This window comes from Lissotriton vulgaris, chromosome 9, assembly GCF_964263255.1.
Source record: "Lissotriton vulgaris chromosome 9, aLisVul1.2, whole genome shotgun sequence".
Taxonomy (NCBI): Eukaryota; Metazoa; Chordata; class Amphibia; order Caudata; family Salamandridae; genus Lissotriton; species Lissotriton vulgaris.
This window is the reverse complement of record NC_141697.1, coordinates 1232659483-1232682212: the sequence shown is the minus strand read 5'-3', so window position 1 is coordinate 1232682212 and position 22730 is coordinate 1232659483. Positions and strand designations below refer to the sequence as shown.

Here is a 22730-nt window from a genome sequence, read left to right as displayed (position 1 = left end):
ACAGCTAGGAAAAGAGAGGGATAGATAAGAAGCAAAATCGTTCGAAAAAAAACTGAAAACAAGCAAAGGATGGCAAAGATAGCAAGAAGATAAACACCATGCCCAGACACAGGAAATGAATGAAAACAAGATGGCCGCCCGTTCACGAGCGCGAAAGTAAGTTCGCACGCGATTTTCCTCGCGATCTCGTGCGAACTTGTACTCGCAATGCGCTTACTTTGCGAGATTATACATAGCAGGCGGAAACGGAAATACGTCACGCAAACAAAATGGCCGCGCCCGTACTCGACCTTGGGGTAAATTCGCGTGTTGCGCTGCAAGCGGCTCGCGAATACTGCAAAAAAACTCGCGAAATAACACGCCGCAAAAAAATATAAAGCTCATTCGCACGAATTGGCGGCTTCCGCGGTCGGTTTCGCACGACGCCGAGCCTCGCAAATAGCGCGAAATTACCGAAAAACGATTTTTGCAAAAGCAAAACAAATGAGCAGGTGCAAAAGGTCAATCTCATGATTTGTAACGATTCCCTGTTGTGCTTCCTGAGGGGGCCCTCCAGAATTCGGTTGCCTGCTTGCAACTATTGTGTGACCCTGCTCTGACCTTAACTGTATGCCACAAAGGTCCTGATTTACAGCTAAGGGAGCAGACAAGCAGGTGCCAGGCTGGAACTTAAAATTCAGTGACACATTAATTAGCCCCTAATTCATTATTGTCAGTTGGGGCAGGGCAGGTGTTGTTAATAAACTAACCCCAAATTAATTCATGTCAGTTGAAGCAGGGCAGGTGTGCTTGCTTCCCCCCCATCTTCTACAGTGATGATGAACCAGAGGGTGGCATTGATGTAACAGAGGGTGGCATGGGTCAAAGAGAGGGTGGCAGTGGTGAAACAGAGGGTGCTGGGATGCTGTGATGATGAACCAGACGTAGAAACAACATAGTCGCGACCGTTGCGAGCCGACAAGTAAGTTTGCAATTGCGAACTAGTACCAAATCCTCGCGAACTGGCAGAAACACTTGCGAACACAAAAAAAAAAAAATCCGCAAATTCGTGGGAATTCGCGGATTTTGCGGATTGCGAGTTCGCAAATTCGCTAAATTCGCGAACGCCAGATTCGCAAAATTCGCCCATGCTTATTCTACACATTAACAGTGATATGCTAAAATTCAGAATATAAACACTATCCTTACCCGTGAGCATACGGGAAGACTGCTCACCACTCCTGGTAACAACTCAGGGCGTGAGGCAGCGCTCTGTGGACAAAGAAAAGAAAAAACAAAGACTAAAGTTAGCGGACCAACTTGGACCCACCACTAGTACTTTATTAGCATGTCACAGTTCATAAGGACCCGAGCAATGGCGTGATATGTAACAAACGACTTAGTGGCCTGTTAGAATATGGTGTTCAAGACGCCATGGATATTAGGACTAGAAATGTCTAGACACTATGTGCAAATATAATTAGCCATATTGGTAGCATGAAATTGTTGTTACCAAGTCCTGTTGCACAAGCATTTGTAGAGCTAGAATTAGAGAGCAAAAAAGCACTCAACACTGCTAAGAGCAAACGAACGGCAGACTACTAATATGTCCGGCCCGGTGGGTGGGGCTGAAGTCCTTTTGTTGCAGCATCAGAGGGCTCCTAATTTCAAGAAGAGCGATGGTTTCTTGCCCTGATGCATTATCTAAGTGGACATTAAAATCACTGAGTACCAGGACGTGGGCATACCTCATTGCCCACGGTGCCAGTGCGCTTTCCAATGTGCGCAGGCACCTGCTGGCCGGGCCGGGGGGGGGGGGGTATACAAGGACCCCTGCCAGCGACTGGTTAGGAGTGAGGGATAAGCAGAAAGCTAGTGCTTTGGCCTCTTGGAGGCCTACAAGCTCAAAAGATGAGCATTCATATTCTTTTTTAAATATGTTTGCTGTCCCACCCCATCTACTAGTATCTCAATCCTTCCTTAGGATTCTGTAGTTCGAGGGGATGGCCAATGCAAGTGTGGGGTTAGCCGTGGCCGACAACCAAGTCTGAGTGAGGAAGAGTACGTCCAGATTCTCATCAGTAAGTAAGTCAAATATTAAAAGTTCGACTTTCTGCAGGGATCTAGGGGCACCTGCCTCAAGGTATGATTTTGCGAGTCCTTAATTGCGATTAAAAAAGGAATCGCAATTAAGGACTCGCAAAAGCCTCTCCATGTAGGAATCGCTATAAAAATAGCGATTCCTAAACATTCCTTAATTGCGACTGGCAAATTGCGAGTCGCAATTATGGAATGGCTTCCCATTTATTCCTATGGACCTACAGGCCAATAGGAATGAATGGGAAATTGCATGCGCACTTTGCGAGTAACTATTGGTACTTGCAAGTTGTGCATGCAATTTCAAGGGTGTCAAAAGGACATCCTGTTGCACCCCTGAAATGGTGGTGTGCACCCATGTTGCGCGCACACGTGCCCCAAAGCCACTGCCATGCTGCGGGGTATTTACAATGTGACAAATCTAGGGAGATGCGTCACGTTGTAAAGCCCTGCACCACATGAAACCTGCATCAGGTTTCATGTGGGCGCTCAGGCGCAGGGGGGGGGGGGGGGCGTTCCGGCGCAGTGATGCCTTGGAAAAGTGGCTGAGTGAAATCTACAAGGCGTAAGGCTTGACGCACCATGTTAGACATAGGCAGTGTTGGCACAGTGCTGGAGTTGCGTCGCGCAATCGACACAACTTCAGCACTGCGCCAACCTTACGGCAGCAGATACGACATGCATCTGCATTTCCTTGCGCCATGATGCGCCGCGTAAATGCGGCACATCCGTGGTGGCACAAGGATTGAGATGCGTGTCGCAAGTTTCCTGGCGCATCCCTGCTGATTTGCAGTGATGCGCCAGGAAGCGTAAATCTGCCCTTTCTGTGTAGCCCCAGCAATAATAAAACTGTGAGTAAACCAGGGGGGAGCCGGTGTGTTTAGGGTCCATGCACAGCTGGGGCTCAAAACTCTTCACAGGGAGTGCCCGGCGACCAGCATGCCGACCATTTCCTTGGAGGAGCCATGTGCAGTAAAGAGGCCCTATCAAAGCAGATACGGTGCTTGTTGGCTGACATACGATTGACATAGTGGCTGGTGCTGAGCACTTCCAGGATGCTTCCGGATGCAGACGAGCTTGCCTTTGGCGCGCCAGTGGCACGTCCGCACCGCAGCTCCCTTACGTACATGAGGGCAGCGAGAGCAGGACAACTAGAGCACGCACCCACCAACATGGCATGCTCTAATTGTCCAACATAGATGTCAGGGTGCTGTACGTATTGCTGCCACTCACATGATCCCTGAGACTGGTCCCTGAGACCAAACCCTGAGATCGACCTCTGAGGCCGACCCCTGAGACCGACCTCTGAGGCCGAACCCTGAGACCGACCTGAGATCGACCTCTGAGGCCGACCCCTGAGACCGACCTCTGAGGCCGGACCCTGAGACCGACCCCTGAGATCGACCTCTGAGGCCAACCCCTGAGACCGACCCCTGAGACCGACCTCTGAGGCCAGACCCTGAGATCAACCACTGAGACCAACCCCTGAGACCGACCCCTGAGACTGCCCCTGAGGCCAGACCCTGAGATTGACCCCTGAGACCGACCACTGAGACCGACCCCTGAGACCAACCCCTGAGGCCGGACCCTGAGACCGACCCCTGAGACTGACCTCTGAGGCCGGATGCAGTGAGGACAGCGCTGGGAATGGCAAGAGTGGGGGGGAGGGGTAAAAACTGCTGTAGCCGCCTTTTCAATTCACTTTCACAAGAGCTGGAATACGTCATTGCTTTGTTAGTGATCCTTGCAAAAACTACTTTTTTGGGAAAAATATTTACGGCTAGGTTGAGTGAGAAGCTCCATATAGAGCATTGCTCCCGCAAGGCTCTTACCCATGGCAATGGTTTAAAGTCTCTATACCAGGCAACGGGGAAAAGGCATTTTTCCAGTCTTCTGGAAGTTTGTAGAGCAAAAATTCCCGCAACTATTTTGTATGGTATTGAACTAATAGAGGTGAAAAACTGGGACTTTTGCCACAAGATTGAGGGGAAACTCTTATGATCACTCTCTGCCCTAAACACTGCTTGCCCACTAGCCGCTTGCAGGCTTGACTTTGGACTCAGGAGTACCTGGGTACAGGGTCTATGTGCCTTAATAAGATGGGTGGCCAGTTTGGCTAGAGCGGGAGTAGGGACCATGCGAGCCCTCCTTAGAAGTGAACTATTGGGCAATTTCAAAGAGTTCTCTAAACTTGTAAGTAACTTTAGAAGGGCTGTAACGCTACTTAAACTAGATGAAAGTGTTCTGTTCTCCTATTCTCCCTTACAGTTAAAACTTGTCCTAAAGGAGGCATTGTGGGAGTTTTGTTTTCTCACTGATAAAAAGTCAATTGGTGATAAAAGGAACGTGGAACCTCTCATTACTTCCTATATGTTGAAGCGGCCACAACCCTATGCTTTATGGAATCTACCGCATGGTATTCGTAGATTTTGGTTTTTGTTACGTTATGATTTAATTCCACTAAATCTACTGTTATCCAAATGGTATGGCTCCTCTGCTTTGTGCAATTTATGTAAATTGAGCACCCAGGACTGTATGCATGTTTTATTAATTTGTCCCATGCTCCGTAATTTGCGCAATCGATGGTTAAAAGTAATTTGTCTCCGCCTTGGCATTGTCACTTTAAAGGGCTTTCTTCATGCACTTTATTGCCCTCCGAACGAAATGTTCTGTTTCCATATTTTTAACTTTTTTAAAGGATTTTTAGCTATTTATTAATATGTACCTGGAGATGTTTTGTCTGTCCGACCTTTGGTAGATTATCTTTTTGTGTGTATCTATTGTGGATTGAAGCTTGTTCCTCAAACATTTTGATTTCTTGTGCATTTGTTGTTGTTTATTGTATATTTTATGTGGCCCTCTTCGAGAGCCAAAACATAATAAATAAATTTGAATACAACGAGGGTCTTCTAAACCTTTTTTTCTGAAAACACTTAGGGGCAGATTTTTGAAGGGTATGCGCCACGTTTACGCTGCCGTTGCGTGACGCAACGGCACGGAAACGTGGCGCATCCCTGCACCCTATTTACAATGTGACGCATCTAGGAGATGCGTCACGTTGTACAGCACTGCGCCATGAGGAGGCGTTCCTGCGCAGGAACGCCTCCTGAAAGTGGCTGAGTGAAATCTATGAGATTTCACTCAGTCACTTTCAGGGCAATGCTGCGTCAAAACCCTGCGCCTGCTTGAAGCAGGCGTAAGGCTTGAGGCAGCATTGAAAGAATAGGCCCCCCCAGAGCATTGCTGGAGCTGCGTTGCGCTTGCGACGCAACTCCAGCAATGCGCCACATTTCCGGCACAGATGTGTCACGCATCTGTGCCGTTTTTGCCCCATGGTGCGCCGCATCATAAATGCGGCGCACCATGGGTGGCGTAGCTGTGGCGCACTGTGGCGCATGTTAACTGGCGCATCCCTCGGGATGCGCCAGTTAACATAAATCTGCCCCTACGGGCCCAATTCACAAAAGTAATCTGAGACAAAATCCTAACTTTACGACTTTCGGTATTCACAAAGGGCATTTAGGAGTAGTAAAGTTAGGAATAGTAACTTTGCTACTCCTAAATACCTCTTGTGAATTCGAACGTCATAGAGTTAGGATTTTGTCTCAGATTACTTTTGTGGACCGAGCCCTAAATCATTGCAGATTTTGGAAATTTGAGTAAGAAACACTTTGAAGGGTGTTGCTTCTTCTTTCTCCTCTAAATGTGGATGAAAAGGCACAAAATCTACGCTGTACCTGTTCATGAACTCGTTGTGAACAGAAAGCATGTCCCATCACCTCAGCGCAGAAAGGCTTTTCCGAACTGCATTGTTCACGAGCCTCCCAGAGATGCTGACTCAGGAAATCCCATTTCCACGGCTGCCGAAAGTGGACGAACCCCCCCCCCTCCTTCCACATCGGGCTTGGAAAACTGATCCTGTGTTTTTTTAGGAATCTGCAGCCTTCCAGGGGCTGTGACGAGGCCCAGCCAGAGCCGGGTCCTGCCTCGCTGCAGCCTCACGGGGAGGTGGTCCTCGCACAAGCATCCCCTTTGTCCTGCAGGCAGGAAGGGCTGGGCTCGCAGGAGGTGTGCAGGGGCAGGACCTCATAACCCTCGACCCAAGTGCCGAGGACAGGAAGGGCTGCCCCCGCAGGAGGTGGGCAGTGGTAGGACCCCTCAAGTGCCCGAGGACAGGAAGGGCTGCCCCCGCAGGGTGCGTTCAGGGCAGGACAGCCAGTGCCCGAGCACAGCACCCCCTTTCAGGACAGGGCAGTGAATGGGGTGTGCTCGAGGTTTGGGGGGCCCTGTCTCCCGCAGAAGGGTGCATGCCCACACCACACTGGCTGACTCCTAGGGCGAGCCGACCCCAGCACCGGCAGCTGTTTCATCGGCAGCCTTCCGTCTAAGGTCCGTGGTTTCATCTCTGCTCCTGGCTTGCACTGAAGGATGCTCGACGCCTGAGACTGCCCGGGCGCCCTGTGAGAAGGGACAGACAGACTGGAGAGTGCCCACTGACTGCCATCTGGGGTCTAGGAGGGGAATCCACTTCGTTCCCAGGGCAAGCCGGGGTTGTGAGGCCAGAAGGCGGTTCACTCTGCAGATGGCCCGATAGAGCTGGTCTCGTTCCTTCATCCATCCATCCATCCATCCATCCATCCATCCATCCATCCATCCATTTATTCCAGCTCAGACCTGCAGCCACCTGGACCCTGCCTGGAGCCCCCCAGACCGACCCCTTCCTGGAACACCCGAGACCGGACCCTTCCTGGAACACCCCAGACCGGACCCTTCCTGCAGATCCGCGTCTCTTCCCCTGTTCATTGGATGCCCCTGCCCGTGGAGGGTGGCACCATGCGGGCACTGGCCCTCTGCTGGCTGGCCTCCATCCTTGGGCTGCTTTGGGGGTGCCAGTTGCCCCACGACTGGCGGCCTCAGACGGAGGCCTGCAGGGCGGAGCTGGTGGAAACCATCGTCTTCGCCCGGGTGCTGGCCCTGCACCGGGACACCTACAGCGTGCACAACTACCTGCCCTGGCAGTACGACTCGGAGCTCTTCTACTCGGCCGAGATCGAGCTGCTGTGCGACCAGGCCTGGGGCAGCATGCTGGAGGTGCCGGGGGGCTCCCGGCTCAACGTCACGGGCCTGGGGTACCTGCCCTGCCACTCCTACACCGTGGTGGAGAACCACTCCTACTACTTCTTCCTCAGGTGAGCCTGGGCCAGGGTGCTGTCACGCTACACGTCACTGTGCTGTCACGCTTTACGTCACCTCCTCACTGTGCTACATGTCACTGTGGTATTATATCTAAAGACAGTGGTCCCTAGACAAGAATTATTGAGAGCAAACAATAAATATAGACCCAATCATTTTACAGCTGTCCAGCCGGACAGGTGTTTTTAATATATAGTTGCTTAAATATACACAAAATTCAGCAAGAAACAAATAAAGTGGGACACAAGCCTTTATCCAACTTAGTGGGAAGGACGTACAACATGAAACAAAAAGGCGCAGGCAGAGTAAATTTTTTGTATGAGACACATTTTGGTAGAACAAACAAATTATAGTGGAGACACCATTACACATAATACGTATAAAATAAAGAAGTGTATATGGCGTACTGTATGATGTATCATTGCCAAACCGTACTTCATCTCCTTTTCATCGCCATGCGTTACCACCTCATGACAGTGAGTGCTCTGTTCTTGTCTTGGTGTTTGCCAGCCCCTTCTCTTGGTACGTCATCGCACTGCCGTGCTGTGCACCTCACCGTATCGTTCTATACATTGTCTCTTTGTCAAGTGATGTTCAGTCGTCTGGATATAGTGTACATCCTCTTGCCATAGAATACGTCATCGCCTTTCCATGCGGTGCATCCCCTCCTTTCTGTACTACATCCCCTGCCTCCTCGTGCAGTGTGTTATCACCATTTCCCAGAGTGCAGAAACACTGTGCCATCCTGTTCCTCACCGCCCAGCCATACTGTGCATCGATCCCTTGACACAACCACTCCTTTGCTTTGTCATGTTGTACATTGTTGTCCGAGCACACTTTACACTGTCACAAGGTGTTTGTCGTCCTCCTGGCATGCTGCATGTCACCCCCTTGTCAAATTCTGCTTTGTCTCCTAGTTGTATTGTGCAATATCTCATTTTCCATCACACTCCATTGTCTTGTTGCACATACTGTACGCTGTCCCCTTGTCACTCAGAGCACTGACACCTTGCCACAGTGTTCCTCGTTATAATATACTGAACATTGTTTCTTGCCATAGTGTACGTCACAACCTGATCCTTTTGTATGTTTGCACCTTGTCATGCTGTACACAGCTCTCATTTCAGTCTGCACACTGGAACCGTGCCTTCTTTCTTCACATTGTGGTGTTGTCATACTGTACACCGTCGCCTTGTCATACACTACATAGTCTCCTAGGTGTATTGTGCATTATCTTGTCCGTCACACACAGTTGTCTTGTCAAACTGTACATTGTCACCTCCTCATTCAGTCATTGTCTTGTCATACTGCACCCTGGCTCCGGTCATTTTGTAGACGAACACCTTGTCATAACCTTTGCTGTTTCCTTGCCAAACTTTGCTCCATTATGTTTCCAATCTGCACATCAGAACCGTGTCACTCTGTACATTGTGTTATTGTCATGTTATAGTGTCCTCCATTGTCACATCATACCGCCATCTTCTTTGTGGCACAATAATTGCCTTTAGCTTCAGTAATTGTATCTCACCTTCCCCCACTGCGCATCCTTGCCTTATCAGAACTGATATTGTGGCTTTGCCGTACTGCTGGTCGTCACCTCCTCGTATTCAGCATCCGCTTCTTATACTGTCCATCATGGATGTGGTTTATCGCCCTTCATTGCCTTCTCGTTCTGTACATTGTCATCCTTTTGTTATTTCTGTACACCCCCCCAAAAAAAAGATATTTTTCTGCCATCAGACGATCACTGAAATATGCTGAACTCCTCATCTGTGTTGATACCCTTTGGTATTGAGGTGTCTCTCTCATATCTCCGACTCTCACTCTATTGTATTTATACTCTTGGGATATATACATGTCTGTCTCTGACCTTCCCCTCCTTCTGATCTACTCTACTTATACGGTTTGGGTATTTAAAAGTCCCCCTCTATCTCCCCTCATGTTCATCGTGGCATTACAAAAGCTTGGTGGATTAATGCATTCCCTGCAGAAATATTTGTATAATGCAAATGCTACACCTTCTTATCCCTGCAGATGCATTCAATCATTCATCCTTCTGGGGTCGATAAATGAGTGCCATTGTAATAGGTACTCAGTGGCTTTGAAAATGTTATGATAAAGTGCTCTATAAGTCTCCACTTATAACCTTTATTCTTTATCTCCCCGTGATGTATACATCTCTCTCATATCCCCCTCTCTCCAATAACTGTTTTAAACTAATAGTGCATTTATATATTTAAAGTATAATTTCACCCTCTTCTTTCTTCCAGAATACTCAGATTACAAACTCTAAATCTCTCCATGAAATCCCCTAATGGGACTTCCCCCTCCCTATAGTTTATACCTTGCTGTAACATACAATGTAAACAAAATTCCTAGACGAATGTCACGAAAACCTGTGCTCCGGGACTCCACTCCGCCATATGTTAACATTCTGCGCCCGTCGGGTGAAATATGGGATTTGTCACATGCCAGAACTTTAATTCAGTAAGACTTCTGCGGTCACAAGATGTTTGCATTGAAACCTTTCAGGATTAAGTAATGCAACATGTGGCGATGACATCACAGCTGCAGGGCATACATCTATTTCAATGCCATGGCTTCTGCAGCAGGCCTGCTACAGCCTTTCACACCCCTCACTCTCTGAGACAAACGAGTGTAGATATGTTATATTTGCACCTAGAGCCGACGTTTACTAAGCGCTACTGATAAATCACCATAGAAGCCAAACAAGGCACAGGCGATAATGGGATTTGTCCAGGATCACACAGTTTAGTCAGAGGAAGAAGCCGTGATTTTCAAAGTTCGAGCACCAAAAACATTACCACACACATTTTTTGTAGGGTATTGGAAACAGGAAATTCTGGTGAATATGGGCAGTGACGTGGGCACCGCTCCACCCCTTCGGCAGGATTGAATGTTTCTGCTTCCTTTCCCAAAGCTCTCTTCACTACCCATACCTTGCAGGCTTCAATCTCTTCCTCTGAGCAGCGCATACACATACGCAGGGCACATCCCTCGTGTGAACCATGACATAGACACAGGTGGACTCCCTGGTGTTCACTGTTTCTATGTTCGGTCTCGCGCCTAACTTTAAATGTATATGTGTCTGCACCTGGCTGCACCCAGGGCTTCGACATAAGTGTTGTATCGAGCACGAGAAGGCAGCTTCCCTCTTTCATGTCACAGAACAAGCCGGCAGCAAAACCAGCAGTGAGACCCCAAGGTTTGCATCCCAAAGGCGCATGGTATGAAGAGGATAAAGTACCTTAACATTAAGAACACATCTGCAGACACCCGCACCCTTCCGAAATCCCATTAATAACGAACACAAACAGTTACCAGATGTTTGAATGTTATTGAGGGTCCCTGGCTGCCTCCCGTCGACCTACACGTGTGCTTCCAGAACAATAAGTGTGCAGCCCCAGACACACCGTCCACAGGCACAAATGCGATGCCACCCTGACGGGAATACGTGAGCCACCAATCCCATCCTCAGCCACCAAGGAAAGAAAATTGACCAATAGGTATAAAACATGTAAGATAACATTAAACACATGGGGGCAGATTTACAGGGATGCACCAGTTATTGTGCGCCAGCTCCGCCACCCATGATGCGCCGCATTTATAATGCGGCGCACCATGGGGCAAAAACGGCACAGATGCGTCACGCATCTGTGCCATAAAAGCTGCGCACTGCTGGAGTTGCGTCGCAAGCGCGACGCAGCTCCAGCAAGGCTCTGGGGGACCCTATTGTTACAATGCTGCGCCAATCCCTACGGCTGCTTCAAGCAGGCGCAGGGTTTTGACGCAGCATGGGCCCAAAAGTGACAGAGTGAAATCTTGTAGATTTCACTCAGCCACTTTTGGGAGGCGTTCCTGCGCAGGGACGCCCCCCCCCTGCACAGGAACGCCTACATGTGGCGCAGGGCGTTACAACGTGAAGCACCTGGGAGATGCATCACGTTGTTAATACCCAGCACCATGGAGCATCGTTTGCGCCGCCACTGCGTCACAAAAGTGACGTAACTGCGGCGTAAAAGTGGCGCAAGGGGCTTGTAAATCTGCCCCTAAGTCTTGCCCCACGAGCCAATCTTACAAAACATATCTTGAAAACAAGAGCATATCTGATTAAACAAAGATGTGCAGGTCATGAGCAGACTGGCGAAGACTGCTGCAGCCATCTCATGCTTTGCTTCCCATGTCCAGAATGTCTACATCAACAATGACCAGACATAGCTCAGAGCATGAAGAGGAAGTTGGCTCTGTCTGTAAAATAACTGCAGTGCCCACCCACCCATAGTCATCTTTACCTCTGGGTTAAAGGTTTTTTAAAAGTCACTCTTACAATATTTCAACTGTTTCTTGTGATGGGAATTCCTTATTTAACCTTTGTTGTGAGAAGAATTAATCAAGTGGACTCTGAAAAAACGTTTAATTTACCAGAAAATGTTTGTGTACATCCATCTGGTGTAAAAAAACCTCTTTAGATGCATTCACACACCTCCCGTTTCAGTGGAAAACTCCTCCTGCCGAGGTAAACTCACAAGAAAAGATTGACACACGGGGTTCCACCTTCCAGTATCGTTGAGCGAACTTCCAGGGAAAATGGTCAAGTACTTACAATTTTAGTGAAAACCTGTGTCTCAAACTCTATAGTCACTTGAAAAAGACCCCATCACTTTCTTTGTCTTCTGGTTTCAACTATTCATGGCTTGCCTGAAAATCTGGTCCGCTAAAATAGAACAGAAAAATAATGCCATGCAGAAGGGGAAAAAATAGGAAACTTTACAACATGAAGGACGCAAATTAGGAACTGCAGAAAGTAGCAGAGAGTGTAAAAACATACAAATGACATTAGTACCGTTCGCTACTCAGATTGGCAAACAGAAATTCTATATTAGAAGAAGGATCCTTAGTCAATCTCCTGTTGCATATTTTGTGGAAAAAATGTTTCCTGAGATCATTTGAAGTGGCTTTTCAACAACATGTGTCTTATTTCATGTGGAGATCACAGGACTCACCACATAACATTGGATTTTTGGGCTAAATTAATAGGCAGTGGCCTGAATGAGCAAATTGAACAGTGCGCTGTGAGCTCGAAATCACGACATCAAAAAACCAACATGAACCATATAGTTCCCCGGAATAATCACAAACACTACAAAAGCCACAATGACCCGAGTAGAGGTCTTTATTGGAAGAAATGGACTGATGCATTCTTTGTGAATGCCAAATGAAGTCATCATGATAAACTGATGATACTCTCTCTTTGGCGGCCTCTTGTGTGTGTGTGTGTGTGTGTGTCATAGGTACTCTAGATTTGGTTGTGCGGTCTCTCTTTTAAAGTCACAGACTGTGGCACTCAGAGGAAAACCAAGCTGCCTCCAGGCCTGGTTCCCTCTCTGCTATGACTGGTTATCGGAGGCTGTTCTGCAGCTCTCCTTGCGAGTAAGGTCTTGTGATATTGACATTTTAAAGGAGACACAACTTAATCCTAATTTATTTATATACAACTGTAAGGAACCAATGAAATTATACTTTACTGTGGGCCCGATTCACAGAACTAACTTAAGACAAAATCCTAAACTTACTACCATTTTGGTATTCACAGAAGGCACTTACTCATTTCGGTATTCACAGAAGTTAGGAGTCCTAACTTTAGGACACCTAAATGCCTTCTGTGAATACTAAAAGTCTTAAAGTTAGGATTTTTCTCAGTTTAGGAGTAGTAAAGTTAAGACTCCTAAGTTCTGTGAATACTGAAATGAGTAAGGGCCCGATTCACAGAACTATTTTAAGACAAAATCCTAAACTTACTACTTTTGGTATTCACAGAAGTTAGGATTTTGTCTTAAATTTGTCTTAAGACAAACTTAAGACAGACTTAAGACAAAATCCTAACTTAAGTCTGTCTTAAGTTTTTCTGAAGTTTGTTTTAGGACAAACTTAAGATAAAATAAAATCTAACTTCTGTGAATACCAAAAGTAGTAAGTTTAGGATTTTGTCTTAAGTTAGTTCTGTGAATCTAGCCCTGAGTGTGGTATTCCTGGCAGCCTTCTATGGGAATGAAAATAAAAATGTCCGTAATTAGTTTTGAAATCAATGGGGTTGTGTGTAGTGGACTCCCGTAGTAACAGGGTGATTGAAACAGATGATTATATTCCCTTTAATGCAAGTGGTAGACAATGAGTTCTTATGCTGTACATATGCTATGTATGGAAGTTGTTAACACGTAACACGTTATGATTAATAAGTAACAATATTTTGTGTCGTACATAGCTTGTCATGTCCCACTTTGTGATTTCCATATGTTTTAAATGATGCCGTTTGAAGGTATTGAGTGCATTAAGCATGGAAGGCTGAGTTACTTTTACCAATGCTTTAACCAGCGACCTGCAGATCCCAGCAGCAAGCATTGTATCCATTAGGTGATCTAGATACTGGCATGGTCATCCCCTCTTTTTGGCTGGTATTTGATGTGATTTCGATTGAAAGTGCAGTGGGCTCTTGCGAACCAGGCCCTCAGCGCCAGATCTCTTTCCAAAACTGTACAATTGTTTCCCCGAAATTGGCAATATCTTTAGTACCCTCTGAAAGTTCTCAAGTAAATGGTACCCCTTGTAGCTCAGGCTTGTGACACTAAAGATGGTCCCTAGGGTGGCAGCACAAATTGTGTCACCCTAAGGCCCTCACGCTGAGCTTATGCAAATTGCCACTGCCGGCTGCGTGTCTTGCTACAGACATAAGTTAAACACAGCATGGCGCACAACCTGTGTGCCACCCCTACAGACACTACATGCAGTGTAGGGCAGTCACCCCTACAGAAGGACTTACAGCAGGGTTGCTGTACTACACGTGAGAGCATCCCCGCATGAGCAGGTATGCCCTTCCGCTGGTCAGTTCCATTGCTGCCAGTACAAGTGACTAGAGAAGACATTTCACAATCATGTCCTGGACACTGGTAGAAATGAGTTCCCCAGCTACATGACGGCTTCGATGAAAATAGGGATGTTTGGTATCAAACATCTCATATTAATAAACCCACACTGATGCTAGTGTTGGAATGAGTAATACATGCACACGGAGGGCACCTTAAATGTGCCTCCTTAAAACCTCTTATCGGAGGCCTAGTATAAACTAGGTCTGAACCGGGAGCTCTCGCTTCGTGTCCCTAAGGTTTCAGAGTATGTAAGTTATGTTAGTGATGTTCAAATCAACTGTTATACAATAATTCATTCAACTCATTTTTTCAAAGATTGAAAGCTTATTTAGTAAACATTGTTACAGTGCATTACTTCAGTAATATTCACAAAAAATAATAATCATATAGGTTCAATTATCCATAAAGAATTCAAATTATTATCCACAAAATATACAGTAAACAAAATTTCACTTTTCCCAATGCATTTCGGGTCTACTCGACCCTTCTTCAGGGGAATTTCACGTGTAGCAACTAGCTCTGTAAACAGTATCAAGCACTTCAGTCCGATTTCAGGCACTGTTTGATGCTCCAAACAGTCAAAAAATGAAGTCAACCGATCCTACTGAATCCTGTGCTCGATCTATGGTCTGACGCGCTGTATTGAAAGTCGGATGTTAGCTCAGGCAGTGTCCCGTTATGAATTCCAAAGTCGTTCCTTCATATGCGTGTCCGTGGACGTTACTCGAAGTTGTCACCCCCGATGGTGGAACCCCGCTCACTCTTCAACCTTTTCGTTGTTAGCGTCCCGCTCACTCTTCAACCTTTTCGTTGTTAGCGTCCCATGACTCTGACTCCTGAAGTGATTCAGGAGTCAGAGGTCATGGGACGCTAACAACGAAAAGGTTGAAGAGTGAGCGGGGTTCCACCATCGGGGGTGACAACTTCGAGTAACGTCCACGGACACGCATATGAAGGAACGACTTTGGAATTCAGAACGGGACACTGCCTGAGCTAACATCCGACTTTCAATACAGCGCGTCAGACCATAGATCGAGCACAGGATTCAGTAGGATCGGTTGACTTCATTTTTTGACTGTTTGGAGCATCAAACAGTGCCTGAAATCGGACTGAAGTGCTTGATACTGTTTACAGAGCTAGTTGCTACACGTGAAATTCCCCTGAAGAAGGGTCGAGTAGACCCGAAATGCATTGGGAAAAGTGAAATTTTGTTTACTGTATATTTTGTGGATAATAATTTGAATTCTTTATGGATAATTGAACCTATATGATTATTATTTTTTGTGAATATTACTGAAGTAATGCACTGTAACAATGTTTACTAAATAAGCTTTCAATCTTTGAAAAAATGAGTTGAATGAATTATTGTATAACAGTTGATTTGAACATCACTAACATAACTTACATACTCTGAAACCTTAGGGACACGAAGCGAGAGCTCCCGGTTCAGACCTAGTTTATACTAGGCCTCCGATAAGCAGTTTAACTACAGTTGTGGGCACAACTGACCCACTGGGAAGCTCCCACAAACATAACGCTAATTTCTTAAGAAAAACTAACATTTGGTTAAAACACAAGGAGTGCAGGCTAGATTCTTACATTGCAGTTCCTCCTTAAAACCTACCAGCATCTGGTGTGCTGACTGACTGGGTACCCAACCAGCCACCAGAGATGAGTTTCTGATCCCCAAGAGTGAGTTCCTTTGCTCTCCAGGTGAGTTCCTACACCTCCACCCACAGGATGACCTGCCGATAAGCACTCCAAGGCAGGCCTGGCGCCTTTGGTATACAGATATAGTTTATCTCACCAGAGAAGAAGCTAACTCCCTTTGTCCAGAGCCATTTGGCACCTGGACTGGCCGGAGAATTAGCTAGTCTGATAGGTGTGTCCACCCTCAGGCTACTGCTGCCTCTAAAGTGGGCTACAAGAAGTGGCGGTAACATTTCAAAGTTATCATTTTTGGTAATGGAAAAATCTGGAATTCTGGGACAGGGTTGTGACCACCTCCCCCAGGAAGTGGCCATATGTGTGGCATAGTGACCCCGAGGGTAGGTGGCCCATTGGCTACTATCCTACACTCCCCTAACCTCCTGAACTTAGTATTTTGGGGAGCTCCTGGCACTGGAGAAACAGATCTTGATGACAAGAAGAAGGAGGAATGCAGAGCCACAAAAGCAAGAACTGCAAAAAAGTAACTGACTTGGCACCAGCCCTGCTGGCCTGTTCACCGATTCTCGACAAGTTGCTTCATAGTTGTCTCATCCTCGCTCAAAGCCCATCTGGGGTTGCCCAGCTGTGGGCTTCCCAACACCGCCTGCAACATCTGTTTGTAGGCTCCATCTACCATGACTGCTCCCGGTGACAAAACCCCAATGCTTAAGGATACCTCCGCCCCCATCGCCCGTGGAGAAGAGCATCAAAGGTGTCCCCCATGCCTGAGCATCGTGAGGGCTGAGAACTCCTTTTGATTCGGCCCAACTGGTCTCCCAGTCCGACACTGCAGCATCTGCTCACATAGACCGATCCCCCTCGACTTGCACTGGGCGCCTGATGCTGTTTTGCACCACTGATCCTGGTGGTGCTTGTGCCACTGGAGGTGGCCTGCTGGTGCTGCCTTGGACCTTGCCCAATGCTCACCTCAAGTCCGGGAGGCTGGTCTCATACGTTGTTGCAAAGAACTTGTATGCTGTATTTGTTTTACCTTTCATTAGATAATCTTACAGCCTCTGAAAAGTGTTGACTGTTTAAATACAAAAGTAATACCTGATTTTGGTAAGTTCTTGTTGTGCCACTTGGTTCAAGCTAGCCTGGCTGATGAGGGGTAGTACCCCAAAACCGGTCCCGGAATCCTTGTTTCCAGTCCGGGAAGGACCTAGCCTGGCAGTTCAGGCTGGACTGTTCTTATGAGGAACAGAGACAAGACTGATTTGCATACAGCTGGGTCCAAACTGAGGTGGCACAGTGAGCAAACGAATAATGGATGAAACACAGATCTGTGACTGTGGGTGAGTGGTTGAAAAGTTTCAGCACTCCGTCCATCATATTGTTGTGTTTGCTCTAAGTGGCCATGGGTGTGCCCAGGCGTGGGTCCCTTGCTTGCTGGGCCACCCGATTCAAGCTAGCCTGGCTGATGAGGGGTAATACCCCAAAACTTGTCCCAGGATGCTTATTTCTGGTCCAGGGACACCCTGGCCTGGCAGTTCGGGCTAGACCGTTCCCATGAGGCACAGGGTCAAGACTGGTTTGCAAACTGGGGTGCCATAGTAGTGAGGAAAAGAACAATGGATTAAACCCAGACCTGTGACTGGGGGGAGCGTTTAAAAAGTTTCAGCACTCCGTCCACCCTCTTGTTGTGCCCGCTCCCTTGTAACCTATTTCCCATTTTCTGATTCTCAGCGACTCAAGGTCATCCAAATGGCAATAGCGCCATACAAATAGCTCCATTCCACTACATACAAAAAATAAAAGTACAAAACATTGTCATTTTCAACACCAAGAGCTTTAGCTTTTACAAATATGAGACCTATTGCATTGCAAATGCTTGTTATAAATTGGTGTGGATCTCCTTATTGTGTGCATTATTTTTTTACTGTGTTGACTGTGTATGTACAGATGTTTCACATGTCTGTGATTAGCTTACGGCTGCTCACCACATTGCCCCCTAACAGAGTACCCTGGGTTTGCTAGAGCAAGCCACTGTCCACTCGTAAGGGAACTAGCGGACTCTGTGCACGGTATATCTCGTCTGGCTGTACTACCTATAGAGCCGGCTTCCTACATGGCACCAGAGGTTTGACAGCAGAATTCACAAAGACACATCTGTTGAAATAGAATACTCTGGCTACAGAGGGAAACGGAGCCTACTAAAATCTAGTGAGAGGAGGAAATATTTGCAGTAATGAATATATCCACTGGGTCCATGGCATGCCAAGCAAGGGTAAACTTTGCAAAGGGTGTTCAGGGGTGTCACCCCCCCTTTCCAAGAACAGAAATGAGGTCACATTGTAAAAATGTGCCAGGCAATGCATTATTGTTTTGTAAACAGCTGGAATCATCTGGGCCCTCTCATCAATTATCAATAAGTATAGGATGTATCTTATCACATCTGTCTTATTCTTTCATTTCCCATCCTACCCACTTACAAAGAGATGTCCCTTCTCACATCAGGGCTGAGGACACACATGAAGAGCAGGTGCCAGTCACTTTTCAATGGAGCTGTCCCTCAGATACACCGCACTGACGTCACAGGCTTCAGAGTCGTCATTAACACGCCTACTGCAACCTCACATGGATTATCATCAAGCTTCAGCGTGAACTATAACATGGAACCTACATCCTTTAACCCCAAACTTCAGTTTCACTTCTTCTGAGAATACACACATTTCAACCCTAAATGTCAGCCTTACATTTTGCGAAAGTAAATGTATTTCTCTCCAAAAAGGGAATACTCTTTATTTGTCTGAAATATCTGCTTATCATTTTGAGGAAGTACTGAATGCGCCTCTGCCCCTTTTATGCCGCTTCTATTTCATGTGCACAACACTCACAATCATGTGCTGGGGCAGTCATGGATGTGCTGTGGCAGTCAGAAAATCTAAATCTCAGAAATGGCCACCCTGTGCCAGGACAGGCGCACAGAGACAAAGACAGACACACAGACAGAAAGACCCACACACACACAAGTGCACTGTCCACTTATCCCGTCTACCCACAAAGGAAGTGACAATGTGCAAGGAAGACCAGACATGTAACCGTTATAATTAGAGGTCGAGTCACTATGAACTAATACATCTTCATATGTCTAAACACTCTTGTGCACCGACTTGTGGGAAAGTGCCCTCACCAGTGTGCCTAGAAGCAGTCCCACAAGCCATGTCTTTCCTAGACCAGAATCACGCATCTAAGGACTGGTTTCGGGGTGAAAATTGCAAAAAACACAGTTGATGGACAGAATGCAGAACAATGTCTTACATTCACCCCAGTACACAGATCTGAGCCTAAATCCATCGTTTTTTTGCACTCCACACCACTCCAGTTCAGAAGTGGCCATATGCAAATCAGCCTTGACCCTGTGCCTCATGGGAACAGTCCAGTCCGAACTACCAAGCCATGTCTTTCCTGGACCGGAATCAAGCATCCAAGGACCGGTTTCTGGCTACCAGCCTTCTTCAGCCTGGGAATGCCATGTGACTTGTTTTAGTTGCACACCATTCAACTCAGCATCGGAAAGGCAGCCTCTATTCTGGAGCATTTTTCTCTGTTCAGAAACCCTTTCCCTGCACCCCAGAAAGTTTTGGGGTATTCCTTCTTTCCACTTTCACCAACGGAAAGAGATGTAATGCCGCCCTTTACTGGTAGAAGAAATCTCTCACCGCCTCCACCGTGGGAGAGGATCCGAGAGGAGTTTGAATTGGAACAAGGTCACCGGTTTGTGTGCGCTCACAAGCTCTTGGGGCATCTCTGCTTTGATGTACGCACTCCTGACAGCCTCCTTGGGTTTTACTGCGGGATTCTACACGGTTCTGTACCTTTACACAGTAGTAAAACCTTCGCCTGCTTAACATACTTTGTGGACACCTGGTCCGAGTAAATGGAGTCATTTTTTTCCGGATGAAAACGGCAGCGTGAAGCTGCCCACGTTCTGATGTAAATGAAAGGATACAAGAACAGAACTCACTGAAAGGGTGTAAAGCCCTCACTAGGGCATCGCGCTGGAAGCGCTGGGACTTTCCTAATGCAGTAGTTACGTTACTACAGTCACACTGCACCAGCACTACAATGAAGTGAACAACTTGCACCACTAAGAGAAGCGCAGTTTGCCCAGAAACCCCCTCTGCGACCTTCATGGAGGCGTTTGAGCGCATTTAGCATTTAGCAGATGGGCGTTCCGGCTGTGTGCTGTGGTTATGTAGCTCCTCACTAGCAACACAGCGAAAGCGCTTTATAATTGTGATCAAAACAACACACCACTTGAATCTTCTGCTGTAAACTGATTTATACGCACATTTTTCACTTTTTGGCCTCTCCTAATAAGTGCCCACTCCTGTCCAGAACGGACAATTTGATACAAATCCACCGTTCTCTCTATACGGAGCCGATTTTAAGTTAGACCCATACATGTTCACACCATGTGCACCGCCTCTTATTGGAGCAAGTTCACACATGGCGTCGGTGGGAGAGAGATTGTTGAGCGTCCTCAAAAGTCCAGCCAGAAGCTGTCTGGCTCTGGTGCAGACTCTGGGTTTCGCTTGGGAAGAAACAAAGCAGAGACACCCAGCATGCAGGGGCGCTACTACTAGAGCCAAATATCGGGGGGGGGGGGGGGGGGGGGGGTGAGGGGGGGGAGGTAAGAAAAAAATTCGGGGGGGGGGGCTGGACCTTTAATCAGTAGGCAGAGTGGAGCTGCAGGGGCTCTTGGAAGGGGTGAAACAACTGCAAGGCCAAATTAACATTCAAATGGTCTTTTAAAGACCTGTGAAACGTTCGGGTGCATCTCTGTGTGTGCCCGGGATCTGTCTCATCCCGGGTTGCCCCACACGACGGGGAAGGGGGGGCGGGGGAGGGGGGTGAAGCCCGGTGAGTCCAATGGGTGTTGCGCGCCTGCCAGCATGCACCAGTGCTTGCATCGGCGAGAGACCTTCAATGAGAGAAACCGTGGCGTTGGGTCGAATATCCGCTTTCCAAGATGAGAAGTAACCAGAGTAGCCTTAGTCTTTCTAGAATGGTCCACAGGCCCTGCCACTTTCATCTCAAGCGCGTTCACAACAGACATTCCAATGATGCCTTTCTGAGGCCACTATTCACAGAACTAACTTAAGACAAAATCCTAAACTTACTACCATTTTGGTATTCACAGAAGGCACTTAGGAGTCCTAAAGTTAGGACTCCTAACTTTACTACTCCTAAACTGAGGAAAATCCTAACTTTAAGACTTTCGGTATTCACAGAACGCATTTAGGAGTCCTGAAGTTAGGACTCCTAACTTCTGTGAATACCGAAATGAGTAAGTGCCTTCTGTGAATACCAAAATGGTAGTAAGTTTAGGATTTTGTCTTAAGTTAGTTCTGTGAATCGGGCCCTGAGTGTTTAGTTTTATTGCAATTGTGCACTAAATTTGTGAAATTGTTTGTTGGGATACTGTTGCACCCTTTATTTTCTGCCATAAACCCCCTCCTTAGGATCTCCTACTAGAGGTTGTAAGTTCCTTCCTCTCCCATTACCCCCCACCCTTCCCTCTTCCCCTGTCTATTTTCGGTGACTTGCTACATTCATTCCATTGAAGCATCGCTGATGCTTTTGACTAGTTGACGCCCTGGACGACACAAAACTGGTCCCGAGTCTGCACCACACTCAGTGTTCCCTCACAAGGATGATAACCGATCATAAGTCTTTTCCACTCTATGATTAAAACACTGCAGTCAATAAATAAAACCAACCATTAGCAGAGGCTGTGTTTATCATTCCGCTGTTCGGAATTGGCACTCGATGGAGTTATTGTTAGCTTGCATTTGCTTACTTTGGGGTACATTTTTCACTATGGAACATGTGGTTCCTTTTATGGTGATTGGAAAATATTTGTTGTGGTTTGAAAGTTCGCCAGATATGTGTTTCTCCTTGGCTTACAAACGTAACCTTTTTTGGTTACACAAAACATAAAAATGTCCAAGCAGATGCCGGGGTGTCCCCATGTCCTACTCTCCATCAGATGTGATGAGACACTCTCCATGCTCTGTGTGAAGTTCCTGGTCTGAAATCTTTGATGGATTTTATTTGTTCTGGTAAAAAGCCATCGGACTCAAAAGTCAGGTTGTTAATGTGTCTCTCTCTGTTGGACTGTGCCCCAGAGACTCTAGAAATAATAAAAGGCTCTGACACGTGTCAATGGTTGTGTCATCTGGCCCGGCTCCTCTCTGGAAGGACAGGTTTGGCTCAAGTGTGAGCTGTGATTGATTCCTTTCTGTGCCTCTGGGACCAACATGGAGCAGGGAGGTCTTTCAGCATGAGACTTACAGATCATGTTTGGTTTTTATACGTGTTCCTTCTCATGGCCTTCCTACCCTTGGCGTGAGACGTGGAGAACAGATACTTTTCTTTTATAAGGCAAAAGCAGCACTGGTACCATATGGAACCTAAGGCAAAGCCCTGTGTACAAGAGATGTGAGGGGTTTGTTTATATCTGGAGGCCTCTTCAGTCCCTCTGGGCCCGATTCACAGAACTAACTGAATGAATGAATGAATGAATACCTTCTTCTATAGCGCATGGCTACTCTTGAGCATCCCAGCGCTGTAAGACCAAGGGACCAGGAAGACACTATTGAAACAGGTGTGTCTTTAAACGCTTCCTAAAAGCGAGATGATTAGACTCGTGCCTGATGTCATCTGGGAGTGCGTTCCATTCTTTAGCTGCATGCACAGAGAGCCGGCGGCCACCCATCCGGGCCAGCTTTGTCCTGGGGACTACCAACAAGTTCCGCTGGTTGGATCTCAGAGATCTCACTGATCGATGGCGACAAAAGA

General features: G+C 47.0%; 1 protein-coding gene across 1 annotated transcript in view; it reads left to right on the top strand.

Annotated features, from left to right (window-relative positions):
- Nucleotides 1–6717: 6717 nt before the first annotated feature.
- Nucleotides 6718–22730, top strand: part of LOC147693133 (coiled-coil domain-containing protein 3-like) — a 161167-nt gene continuing 145154 nt past the window's right edge. Inside the window, exon 1 of the mRNA XM_086936889.1 lies at nucleotides 6718–7265. Coding sequence (XP_086793015.1) covers nucleotides 6883–7265 — 383 coding nt within the window. The 5' untranslated portion in view covers nucleotides 6718–6882. The remainder of the gene's footprint in view (nucleotides 7266–22730) is intronic.